Genomic DNA, 13,214 nt, shown 5'->3' on the forward strand with positions numbered 1-13,214 from the left:
TTTTGCAAACATTCTTTTTCCTGACTGTACCAATGTAACAGGTCTCTTCAAAACTTACTGGCAATAACAGTTTTTACTGTAAAAAGTCAATTGATTTCAAATCCCTCTGTCTTTTAAATTGCCAGGATGATGTACTGCAGTAAAACTTAGTTTTAAACTCTTAACACATAAGGCCTGAACTAGATATAACATGCAGTTGTATGCATTTTTATGTGTGAGGAAAACACCTGGGAGTACTAAGAGGAAAAATGGCTGGAGCGGGAGCAAGCAGCTCCCCCTGCTGTTGTATCACATTCATTCTGCTGCAGCTGCGTTTGAATTAAAAGAGAGAAACTCCTCATGTATGAGACATACTGTACACATGACTGTGTGTCACATGTTCTGGCATCTTGGATATTCCTTAGGCTAGTGAGTAAACTTCCAGATTCTGCAACAATTCTTAGCAAAGAGATGCTTACAGTGCAAGCATATACTTGTCTATACAGTCACATTTGAATGCAATGAGAATTACTCCCAGGTAAATCATGGAATTGTAGAGTTGGAAGGGATCCCAAGCATCATCTAGTCCAACCCCCTGCAATGCAGGAATCTCAACTAAAGCATCCATGACAGATGGCCATCCAACCTCTGCTTAAAAACCTCCACACCCTCTTCATAACCTCCCAAGGGAGTCCGTTCCACTGTCGAACAGCTCTTACTGTCAGAAAGTTCTTCCTGATGTTTAGTCAGATGTGTAAGGTGCCATCTTAGAATGCAGGGGAAAGCAGGTTTCAGGAGTTGTGTAGAGGAGACATTCTCAGACAAGAAAAGCAAAACAGTGGGGTTCAGTTTTGAACAACAAATATGGAAGTTGATCTGCATAAGTCGGTAGTGTGTTTTGAAATCCACTTGGGGGCTTAAAGAAGCAGAACATTTGAAGAGGAAAATGTGAAGGTTGTGTCTTCTGCTTGTAAGCATCATGAGCTCCAAAGCAAAGTAACAGTATGTCATCTTTGACAAAAATACAGCCTAAAATAGTCTTTAAGTAGAAACTTGTGCTATCCCTAGCAAGAGGTCATGCCTGCCCATAGTGTCCCCCTCTCCTGATCCTCATACTTTTAGAAAGGAGGGTGTGGGGTTCATTTGCTACAAAAAACATTGTGAATGTTTCCCTCAATCTTTGGTCAAAGACTGCTTTTTCTCAATAGTGCTATAAATTGCTAGTACTGCTACTATAATACTTTTTTTTATTAGTTTTAAGTTATGGGACTATGGGAAGGCAAGAGCCATGCTGACTTTATGATTGATTGTTCGTTGTTCAGAACACTATATTTAAAATAAGTTTTGTTCCCATTTGCTTAGATGTCTTTATTGTGGTGTATGTTGTGTTTCCCCCCCTCCAGGCTCTTCTCACGGCTGTCACGTCCCCGTATATCGAAATTCACGAAGGAACAATCCTTCAGACTGTTAGAACTTGTTACAACATTTATCTAGCCAGTAAAAATCTCATTAATCAAACAACTGCCAAGGCTACTCTCACTCAGATGCTGAATGTCATTTTCACCCGGATGGAAAATCAAGCTGTATGTAGTAAATGTTTATCAGTGTGACTTTTATGTACATCATTTAATTGTTATATTACTGCTCCTTCTCCTCTGAGCTATTGTCATCTGATTCATATTTGGAAGCATGTTGCAGGCTTACAAGCTCCCTCTTTCCCACTTGCATGCCAATTATCACCTCTCTTTTCTGGTTTGTCTTAACCATAGTTCACCATGACATCTCAATCAGGCAGACCACAGTTAGCATCAACCAGGAATTCCTGCTAAACCATGGTTTGCAAAACTCACTTCAAGCCATTTCACATCCATAATTTGGAGGCAATTCCTAATTTGTGCTAACCATACTAGACCTTGTTCAGACATCAAAGGAAATAGCAAATCAGAAAGAAGAGGAAGGACTCTTTCTCGATTTTGATGTTACATTCTAGTCCTCCAGGCTGTGATTTAGAGTAGGGGTGGAGAACCTGTGGTCCTCTAAATGTTGTTGGACTCCAGCACCCCAGCCAGTATGGCCAGTGGTCAGGGATGATGTAGTAGTCCAACAACATTTGGAGAACTATTCTCCTTGACTTGGAGAATAAGGACTCTGCTGTGTTGTGAGCTCACAGGTGATCTTTCATCATGAACATTGTGTGTGCCCAACTACTTCTTCATTGTTGTACTGTGGTTTCGCCACACTGTGATTCCTCTCCAAATATGAGGAACTTTGCAAGCAAAGACAACTGTCCTCCTTGTTTCAGAGGTTGGATTTAAATTATATAATTTCCTTAAAATCTGTTTTCATTAAATATTTATAGTCAGTACCTTGTAGACTTAAATTTTCTTTATGATGGAACTCCAAAGTCATTTTGGAAAATAACCCTTGCTGTCTTACATAAATGTTAAAACTGAAGGCCTCTGTATTGGAGCTGATGCAATAGGAAGGTGTATGGTTTTTGAAGCATGCTGCATTATTTGGTTCTGCCCCCTATTGAATATTACTTTGTTATATACCTGATGAATACGGTATGTTTCCATCTTGGTTGTTTAGATACAAGAGGGAAGAGACCTGGAAAAATCAAATCAACAAAAACCCCAGTCTCCCATGATTCATAGTGCTTCAGGGTCTCCCAAATTTGGCCGATTGAAATACAGCCAGCATGGAAGCAGACCCTCGACTCCTGTCAAAACAGACTTGACTAATGGCGAGCCTGAAAGAAAAGAAAACGGAGACCAGAAACCAGAGGACAGTTTGACACCTTCTGTATTGGGTAAGAAAACTTCCTGTATTGGGGCTGACTTAGCTTATCAGCCATAGTTTTATGAAGTCGTGCCCAAGTTTATGTGCCAGTTTCAGCACAAAGATCCTAGCTTAGCTTAATTTGGAGCGTTGCGTTACATCCAGGGAACTCTGGCATAATATTAGGTAACGGATCAGGAAAATAAGCCAGGATCTGGCACTGAGCCTGGGTTCTCTGGTTCAGATGCAGCAGAGAGCTCCAGCTTAATGCAAGGGAGGGCTTTTCTGTTGAATCAGTATGAGATGGGAGGATAGGGGAGCTATGGTTTGACAGCATTCAAACAGTCTTCCAAGGCTTTACAAAGTAAAGTGATTTGTCTACAAGGATAATGCTGATTTACACTTCCTCTTATGATACTATTACAGCAGGGATGGGGAAGCTATTGGTCCTTCCGATATTGTTGGATTCTCTCTATTCTCTTACCATCGGCCATTTGAGCTAGTGCTGATGGGATCATGATTCCCACCCCGTTCTATGATATTCCCCTTTAAAATGGTTATGCAGTCACTTTCCTTTTATTGCCTGTATCACTTGCCAAAAAATGACTCAAATTGCCTCTGATCCCAAACTGTAGTACTTGTCGCTTCATCAAAGCTTTCAGCAGCAGGCTGGCTATTTCTCAAAGCCTTGTAGCTCCAAGCAGCGTAATTTATCTGTAGGTTTCTCTATCAAATTGCAGCTTTTTGTGCCAAATGTTGGTCTAATGGAATTGGGCACCATTAAAAAGTATGTTGGATAGGTGAATGGTTGACAAAAAAACAATGCAAGGCATTTTTAAAAAATTGAATGAATCACAATAAACAACTGCTAGATTTTCCAGCTTATTGGATGCCGTGATTTGTCAAGATAGCTAAAAGCATTCATTTGTGTAGCTATAGGGCAGGTGTGGCTCACTTGTGGCCATCCAGATGCTGAACTTCAAGTACTGTTCCTAAATAGGACTCTATTTGTTGTAGACCAGGCATAAGCAAACTCAGCCCTCCAGATGTTTTGGGACTACAACTCCCATCATCCCTGACCACTGGTCCTGTTATCTAGGGATGATGGGAGTTGTAGTCCCAAAACATCCGGAGGTCCGAGTTTGCCTATACCTGTTGTAGACTAATCTACAGATTGCAGCATCAGAAAAAGAGAGAGAAGAAATTTTAATTATGAAACAAAGCTAATTGTATTAAGATAAAAACAATATTTTCACATACTAGTAATATTAATCCTGATAATCTCTCTATTAAAATGTAAAATCTTCTATTTTGATCAGTATTTCTGTTTGGCTGAAGTATAATAAGCAGTTTGTCACCTGCTAATAGATCTCACTTCCCAGCTCAATATCTTGAATGTTGTCTCTTTTTTTAGTGGATTCTAATTGCCAACATTTATATTTAAAAGAGTATATAGCAGAATATATTGTATTTGGCATCAAATATTAGTTCTTTCAGATATCATCCATTTGACAGATATTCTAGGAAATGATTGACATATTGGCCCAATTTAATAATAATTGACTGCACCAAAACTGATATTTTTTTTCCTAGGATGACTGAAGTAAGTACTCTGAATCCCAAATATTTGTTCCCATGTGTCTTTCAGTGGGAAGTAAAAATTCTACAGTGGTGAGACTTGTTTAATAGCCATTGTAGCCCTATTTTACTGATACAAACACAGTTTTAGCCTTTGAACCTGACACCAGGTGAGTCCAGGTGCCTTGGTGTTCTACAAAGCATTCTCTGACATAGCAATGTTACTTTACTGTGCTACTCGATTCTTCAGCCGTGTGAACAGCTTGATGAAAATTGTTTTTCAGGTGACTTCCATAATAGCTAAGAACCACTGGAGCGTAGCCATCCTTAAAAGTGGAACACAGAGCAGAATTAAATTGCCCCTAAGATCTAGCTCAAAATATAACACACTTATCTAGTGAACTGACTTCCTGCTATGTAGAGGCTCTGTTAAGGCCCGGCACGGGTCTCAATTTGGCCCATGAGGCAGTTTTCCCCACAGCCACCTGTTGTCCTGTGTCCAGGTGAAGATGCATTTGCGAGGAACATTTGGAAGCCTTAAAATGCTTTTGATAGTTCCTTGGCAAGTGAGGCTTGCTGTCAGTGCCGATCAATTGATTGGTGGTGACAACAGACCTGCTGGAACCGGCTGCTGTGTAGAGATCCTCATTGGAAACTGTCCATACATTCCCATAGCAAGCTTGCTGTAAATGTCAAACAGCTTTAGGGCTCTTGTGTGAAATAAGTCTAAATATCTCTAATCAGCTTTTCCTAACCAGGGCTTTGTGCTGTGTGTGTGTGTGTGTGTGTGTGTGTGTGTGTGTGTGTACACACACACACACACACATACGTATACATATAAACCTTTATATGTGTGTGTGTGTGTATATATATACATACACATATATTATATATATATTTATATACATATTTATATTATGTATATATATTTATATACATATAATATAAACCTAATCTCTGATCTTATGTAAATTGTTGAAACCATATTTTAAAAGAGAAGGCTAAATTGCAACTTTTTTCAAATGACTTATTGTTTTATTAGAAGAAGAAACTGATGAAGGCAAAGAAATTGTTAAAGGAATCTTGGAGGATGTGGTGACATCTGCAGTTAGAGGTAAAATTTATTTGGGGAAGTCTGTCTTTCTTCATCCCTTTCCTAAGAGATTGACTCATTCTTAAAAACCTTTCCTCCAAGATTACAAATCATTAGAAAAGTATATTAGAATTCTGTGCAGGAGTAGTGTTATTGACTTGCCACTGATATGATTCTATACCTACTAATCTTCCATATATAAGATAGGATAAGTACTATCTAATAGTTTAGCAGTACTTCCCCCCCCTTTCTTTTAGCTGGTGTGAATGAGATTATATATCGAGGATGCTGTTCATAAAAATGTTTTACTGCGTTTCCCCCCCTCCTACAGCTTCTTTAGAAGAAGAAATGAAAAAGCAGTCTCTTCCTGAATCGGTTAGGATTTTATCTGACTTGGCAAGTGCAGTTCCTGCCTCTCCTGGTGGTATTAATGAAAACACACAAGCAAATGGAATTCCTGATGATAGACAGTCTGTCTCCTCCACGGATAATCTGGTAGGAGATTTAAGTGTACAGTAAACGTAATGCAAAGCTCCTAACTTTCTGAGATTAATTGGTAGGAGATCAGTTGGACCACAGGATACTCGCACATCAAAATGTGTGAAAGGACATATCCCCACTACTTTAATAGATTTTCCATAGAAATGTGATTTGGGTACATATTATCATGAAGTTATCATGAAGCTTAATATAATATGAAGATTATATGACAATCCTTATTCAGTCTTGTTCTTGAAAGCAAAGCCTTACTTTAACAGGGCTGTAAAATAAAAATAAAAAGCTGCTTGAGACAAAGTACGACCTTTAGTCAATCTACCTCAGTTTTATGTGCAGTGACAAACAGCAACTTTCCAGACCTGTGTGGAGAAGCCAGGGATTGAATGTAGGACCTTCTGCATGCAAATCATGCGTTCTACTGAGCTGTAGCCCTTCTGTAGTGGAATGGTAAAGGCTTAATTGTTTTCTATGTGCCATTTCTTTTGCAGGGGCTGTTGTGCTTGATGTAACCAAATCTGACAATATACACAGTTTTCCTTCTGCTCAAGCAACTGCATTTGAATGTAATGCTAAACCTTGGTTGAATATTATGAGCCTGAGCCTGCGTGAACCATGGACTTGTGCACCTCTTTCCACTTTTGGCGTGGGAATATGATCAGAAACACCTGCTTCTTTGTTTAGAATAGTTAGCTAATAGTTGGTGGGGGGGGGGACAGCTTCATAAACTATAGTTTGAAGGTGGCTATGTTTCAAGAAACCATAATTATCAGTGTTTGTCCGAGTCCAGACATCATAATAAGCTGCGCTTAATTTGAAGTGCATGCCTCAGAACTCAAGACTTACAGCCATGTCAGAGGGGAGTGCACAAGCCCAAGGCTTACATGGTGCAGCATTAATCTGAGCAAGACTTTTATTTCCTTTTTAAAACTGATCTCAACAAAATATAAGTGTAATTCAAATGCTACTTGTTCATATGTGTTTGTGGCTGAATCCAAACTAATTCCTTTGTTTCTTTGTCTAGGAAACTGATGTGCCTGGACCTCAGGCAGCTGCCAGATTCTCCCATATCCTTCAGAAGGATGCTTTCCTTGTGTTTCGGTCACTGTGCAAGCTTTCGATGAAACCGCTTGGTGATGGACCTCCAGATCCCAAGTAAAAAAGAAAATACTACATTTATTGATTTGTACACTATCCAGAATGAGATCTGAAGTAACACTGTTAAAAATGCATTCATAATTTAATTAGCTATCAGACTGCATGTATGGTTGCGTTGGTGTATAGTATATTGTAGCCTTACTTATCTTGGGTGTAAACCTTCCTCTTTTATGAAACTGCTAAGTCAAGTTTTTCTAAAGTGATCCATGATTGCTGGACCAAGTCTGAATTCTGATACATGCCCAAGGGAACAGCTGCATGCCTTGACTTCAAAGAGAGACAAAACATATTCTCTCCTCTGCAGCAGAGGGAGACTTACTTTGTGTATAGGTTCACTACTTGATTTGTACGTTTGCTGTCAAGTAAGATTTGTGTGTGTGTGTGAGAGAGAGTGAAATTAAGTTGTAGAGATGACAGAAGGCTCAGGGCTGTGAGATGATTCTGGCTGATAGAAGTTGCTGTATTTCTTGTGCTGGGAAATGAATGAAGGTTCAAAGGGATTCAGCATCTGTAAAGGGCATTGTAAGGTCCGTGGGGTGGTTGCTCGCGAGTAACCAGGCAAGACTCCAAACCGTCTTCTCACAGGTTTATTGTGCATGCTATTTACAGTGCAGAGCTACAAGTTCATGTCTGTATCAGTCACTCGCAGAATCCGGGAGTGGCCCCTTCCAGCTGTGACCCCAACATAAGAGTTTCGGTATCCCAAATCTCCGCCTCCCCTCCTTGCGTTTCACCTCTCTGCACACTTGGGGCGCCGGAAATAGCGTGTCTCCTCTCCCTCCTTGCCCGCTGAGTGAGGGGAGTGCAGGGTCTCTCCAACATCCCCAGACCCTCTGCTCTCAAGACCCAAAGCTGCCTGCCCCTCCCCGCTGGAGACCTTGCTGTTTCCTCCACTAGACAAGGAGGTGCTGCTGGGGCTCTCTGTAACATCCCGAGAGCCTACCCACCACCCTGCCCTGAGCCGGGGACAGTTCCCTGACAGGCATGATAAACTTTGATGCCTTCAGTGGAACTAAGTGACCCTCAAGCATTGTTAGCATGCAGTGCTGTCCATGGTGGGGTGTGTGTGTCTTATTACAAAGGAAAGGAAAGCTTAAAGGTTAGCTTCTTTGTTAAGTGTGGTGAAATCATCTAAAAACTACTCTCTTGTGAACATTGAAAGACAGTCAAATGTTTCAGTACATCAGACATGCTCCATAGACAATGTTGCATCTTCCACACACACACACACACACACACAGCCCGATTCTATGCACCGCCACTACCATTACTCCTGACCATTGGCTATGTTGGTTAGGTCTGACTGGCATTGGAGTCCGTGAGATCTGGAGGACATCATTTAGGTAGGGCAACCTCTACTCTTATAACACACAAAGAGCTTATAACAAGATACTGTTTTGACTCTGTTCTTCTGCTTACTATTTTTAGATCCCATGAACTACGCTCTAAAATAGTGTCTCTCCAGCTGTTGCTTTCTGTTTTGCAAAATGCTGGTCCGGTCTTCAGGACACATGAAATGTTTATAAATGCAATCAAGCAATACCTCTGTGTAGCATTATCTAAAAATGGAGTATCTTCCGTTCCTGACGTCTTTGAGCTCTCCCTTGCCATCTTCCTCACCCTTCTCTCAAACTTTAAGACCCATTTGAAAATGCAGATTGAGGTAAGCAGGTTTTGGTTTTTTCTCTTGCTTCAGATGCTTAATACTCTCCTTAAGTTCAGTTCAATAGTAATATGAAACTGTCTCTGCCTATGGATCATGAATCAACCCGGTATGTTCTGTATTTGAATTTGTGTGTGTGTGTGTGTGTGTGTGTGTGTGTTCAGAACTTTTAACTATATCTTTGGAATGTATGCCTGGGGTACAGAACTTGCACCTACTTTTCCTATTTGTATTCAACAGGTATTTTTCAAAGAGATCTTCCTGAACATTTTAGAAACCTCTTCCAGTTCCTTTGAGCACAAATGGATGGTAATTCAGACCTTGACTAGAATTTCTGCAGGTAATTTTATAACATCATCAATAAATTTTCCCTTTCTGCTTGTTTAGAATATCAAGAATGAATAGAAGACGTATAGGCAAACTGTATAGAAGTGATAACAAAATAAATATATCAAAGTGCCATGAGGCAACACACCCACAAACACCACACACACACTAATAATATTAGTCTGGGCACTTTTTTTGTTGGAATGTGACCCCAGAGTGTGTACCTGAAGCATTTCCCAAACACATTTGCTAAGACCATTATGCACCACAATGCATCCCTGCGCTATGAGGTTGGTGGAGCCCAGGAGAAACAAGAGGGGATAAGAAGTACAGTAGCCCTGTGAAAATGTCAGGTGGAGCAGGAGGGAATAAAAACAGCTAATGTAGGTGTCTTTCACTGTGCTAAGTGTTTTGCAGTGTTTATCCCCGTAACAAGTGGTAAGTCCGCTAAAGACTGGTAGTGACTGGTTCAAGGTAATCAATCCACTGTGCTTTCTGGCTATGCAGGGACTCTCTCGTGTCCAGTTCAACCAATGTCCAGTTCAGCCAAAGGGCAGACACTGGGTGTGTTTGGAATATGGAGGCAAAGAATTGGTGGGGAAAGGGGTCTTCAAGGCGTTTGGATGCCAACTGGGTATTTTCTGCCTTCCAGCAGTGGCTGGTGGGGTGGGGTGGAGCGTCCTTCCTGACACCAAAATTGCTTGTTACCTGGATGTGGCAGGCATGGGGCATTGCTGTGACAAGGTCAGAGTTGCACAGATGCACCATTGGAGCAAGCCTGGCTCTCCCACCAGTGCATATGCACACAGCCCTAGTCTTGCTTTTTGCTACTAGTGCAGGCCTTTTTTGATGTGGGGGAAATAGTTCAGAAAATGTAACCCAGCTCTGATATAATAATGCAAACAATGGCTTTTATTATCCCTTCCTCACCCTTTTCCCCACTACGTTTCATAGGTATTAAATTGGGGGGGGGGGATCCTGTCACAATAGTCTGTTGTCTGCATACATTGTTCCCAGACAACTCAATTTCCATAATGTATTTTTTGTTTTGTTTTGTTTTAGATGCTCAGTGTGTAGTGGACATATATGTGAACTATGACTGTGATTTGAATGCTGCTAATATTTTTGAACGGCTAGTAAATGACTTATCTAAAATTGCCCAGGGAAGGAGTGGACATGAGTTAGGCATGACACCGCTGCAGGTAAGACTCATCCATGCAATTCCCACTGTGTTCAGTGATGCTTGCTCTCAGTTAAGTATATTGGCAGCTTTGTGTTAGTATCCTGTATGTATCCCACCCAATGGTATTTGCTCACAAAGAGTTTAGGAGTGCACTTAGTTTCATGACAATGAACATGGAGCCAAACTTGAGTAGAAGTGTAAAGCAATGCCCTTGAAGATAACTGGTCCAAAATGCAGCAGCCAGATTACTGGTTGGGGTTCCACTTAGAGCTCGCATAACCTCAATTTTAAAAAAGCTGCATTGGTTATCGGTTGGTTCCCAAACCAAATTCCAAGTATTTGCAGTAGCATTTAAAGGCAAAAACAACTTAGGCCCCAAATAGCTGAAAGGCTATGGCTTTTTTCATTTTTAATATTCTGAGGTTCCCAAGATCTCAACCTGTTTACACTGTAATTGTTCTTTCTCCGCATTTTGTGTACAGGAACTAAGCCTACGGAAGAAAGGTCTTGAATGTTTGGTCTCTATATTAAAGTGCATGGTAGAATGGAGCAAAGACCTATATGTGAACCCCAACCATCAGGCCAGCGTTGGTGAGAAATCGGTCCTTTTCTGTATCCAAAACCCTACTTAAAATAGCTGGAAGCCGGAGTGAAATGATTTGTGGCTTCGTACATGTTACCTAAAGCTGGCTTCTTATTTTAAGCCTTGTATTATCATAGAATTAGAATTTTCTGGTGCAGGTTTTGTGACTTTTTAATATCGGGGGATTGCCAGTGAATAATTAAGAACATGAGAAGAGCCCTCCTTGAGCAGGCAAAAATCCGGCATCCCATTCTCACCAGCTGCGTATTGGAAGCCCACAAGCAGGCCCTGAACGCAATAGCACCCTCCCCACTTGCTTTCGTGGATTAGCAAGATGAAAGATCCCTTTGTGACTGGGCAACTGTGGCTCTTTATCTAGATCAGAGGTGGGAAACTGGCCTACCCCCTGTGGGCCATTTTTGACAGATGGGCATGGAAACCCATGTCAGTCATACACCGTCAGGTAGTACAAAGCTCAGCCCATGGCAGCTGGTAGAGGTCTATATCTGATCCTAGCGCCGTGGGGCTACTGTGTTTATCTCCATCTTTGCACTGTGGTGCCTAGGACTGAGATCACTTATATCCAACCTTGGCACTTAGTGATTCGATTGGAGATCACAGGTGTCCATGCATGATGTCATATGACGTCAGCTGACTGACAGGTGGGCATGGTTTGCCCAGAATGGTCTCAGAGTACCTCAGTACTCCCTGCAGGAAGACAACTGCTAGACTGGTGGGAAACTTGGAAGATAGTGGCTGGGTGTCTTGGCTGACCTCTTGAGCTGTGTGTAAGACCACAAGGCTGGTGTGAGTGTCCGTCCATTTGGAGAGCCCACACGCTTTTACTTATGCGTTATTTGGGAATATGTGTTTACGTCCCTTTTTTACATGCAGGTCCAGACAAGCCTTCAGAACATGAAATGGGGGAAGTCAAATGTTTAGATATTGGGGGAAGAAGAAGTAGCGCAAGCTCGTTAGATTCAACGGTCTCCTCTGGAGTTGGAAGTGTTGGCACCCAGACTGCTGTCCCTGATGATCCTGAACAATTTGAGGTGATAAAGCAACAAAAAGAGATAATTGAGCACGGGATTGAACTGTGAGTTGAACCTATTGCTAAAATAGCTTTAAAATGGCTTTTCTAATCGAACTTTTTAACTTTTTACTGCTTTATTTGCTGTGCATTTTAACAGTGGAAAAAAAGGAAGCTGGTACCAAGCAATCAACAAGAACTGAACTTCAGATTGGTGCCAAATAATTTATTGCATTGAGTGTTTGGCATTTTTATTCATTCAGTAAATTTCCCATTTTTCAGAATACATAAGAGTGCAAATGTGAATTTTAAGCTGTTTTAGTATTTTAACTTCTTGTATGTTTTAATGTACTCGAATCCCCCCCCCCCGATTTTCTGATTTTATCTTTGAAAAAAACCCTAGAGCGGCTTACAAAATGAAGCTGTCTATACATTTTAGGAAATATATAAATGTTTGACAAAGATTGCTAAACATTTCTGTTCAGTTGATTTAACATTTCTTTGCCTACTCAGCCAATTCCATCCTACTGAGCAATACATTAAAATCAGTAACTCCTTCCCATTCGTTTTGTCCATTCTTACAACTTGTAAAACTCCCTTTAAAAGCAAACACCTGCTTTCTGTTTTTTGTGGCTAAATTGGCCATTACTATCCCTTAAAATTATACAGTGCTGTCAGTATATTTCTATATGAAGTCCTGGGATTCCCAGTTCAAGTTTCACTCTGGTTTGTAGTTCATAAGTTTTTGACTGTACATTTTAGAAAGGGGCCTGCTAGGGCTGCAAGGGGAAGTCAAAATATCACAATAAAATAAATAAGAATTAATCTAAACCTAATTGTTTTCTGATATTTTCTGTCAGTGTTTGAGAGTTCAGGAGACTATCAGATTGATCAATCCTTTTCCTCCTTGTCCTGTCTCTAAACTATAGGTTTAATAAAAAGTCCAAGAGAGGACTGCAGTATTTGCAGGAACAGGGAATGCTTGGTGTAACAGCAGAAGACATAGCACAGTTTCTGCATCAGGAAGAGCGGCTGAGTTCTGTAAGGCTAAATCTTACATTGTTCAAAAATCACATGCTTTTGTTAATGCTATACACATACATGCTTTTCACAGCTGTTTCCATGTGGGGATGTGAGTGTGTAAATATCACACTAATGAGGCTTTTGGTGGCGTTTCAGGACCAGGCATTGATAACCAGATTGACAGCTAATGATATTTAATAGAGGGACAAAAGTCCTTAATCACTTCATTATTATCATTATAGTTAATTAAATTTGTATATGCCTTTCATTCAGAGATCACAGGGCGGATCACAACACAAAGTGAATGTGATGAATGTGATG

The 13,214-nt window shown here is 40.7% G+C and overlaps 1 protein-coding gene across 3 annotated transcripts in view; it reads left to right on the forward strand.

The window, feature by feature from the left end:
- ARFGEF2 (ADP ribosylation factor guanine nucleotide exchange factor 2) overlaps positions 1-13,214 on the forward strand; it is a 48,121-nt gene that overhangs the window by 11,191 nt on the left and 23,716 nt on the right. For 2 of the 3 annotated variants that reach the window (XM_033153504.1, XM_033153502.1), the window contains exons 5-15: positions 1,383-1,562; positions 2,572-2,791; positions 5,381-5,452; positions 5,763-5,926; positions 6,951-7,081; positions 8,513-8,747; positions 8,988-9,087; positions 10,137-10,276; positions 10,740-10,848; positions 11,735-11,936; positions 12,800-12,911. In XM_033153504.1, coding sequence (XP_033009395.1) covers positions 1,383-1,562; positions 2,572-2,791; positions 5,381-5,452; positions 5,763-5,926; positions 6,951-7,081; positions 8,513-8,747; positions 8,988-9,087; positions 10,137-10,276; positions 10,740-10,848; positions 11,735-11,936; positions 12,800-12,911 — 1,665 coding nt within the window. The remainder of the gene's footprint in view (positions 1-1,382; positions 1,563-2,571; positions 2,792-5,380; positions 5,453-5,762; positions 5,927-6,950; positions 7,082-8,512; positions 8,748-8,987; positions 9,088-10,136; positions 10,277-10,739; positions 10,849-11,734; positions 11,937-12,799; positions 12,912-13,214) is intronic. The other variant, XM_033153503.1, reaches the window with a different exon arrangement.

This window comes from Lacerta agilis, chromosome 6, assembly GCF_009819535.1.
Source record: "Lacerta agilis isolate rLacAgi1 chromosome 6, rLacAgi1.pri, whole genome shotgun sequence".
Lineage (NCBI taxonomy): Eukaryota > Metazoa > Chordata > Lepidosauria > Squamata > Lacertidae > Lacerta > Lacerta agilis.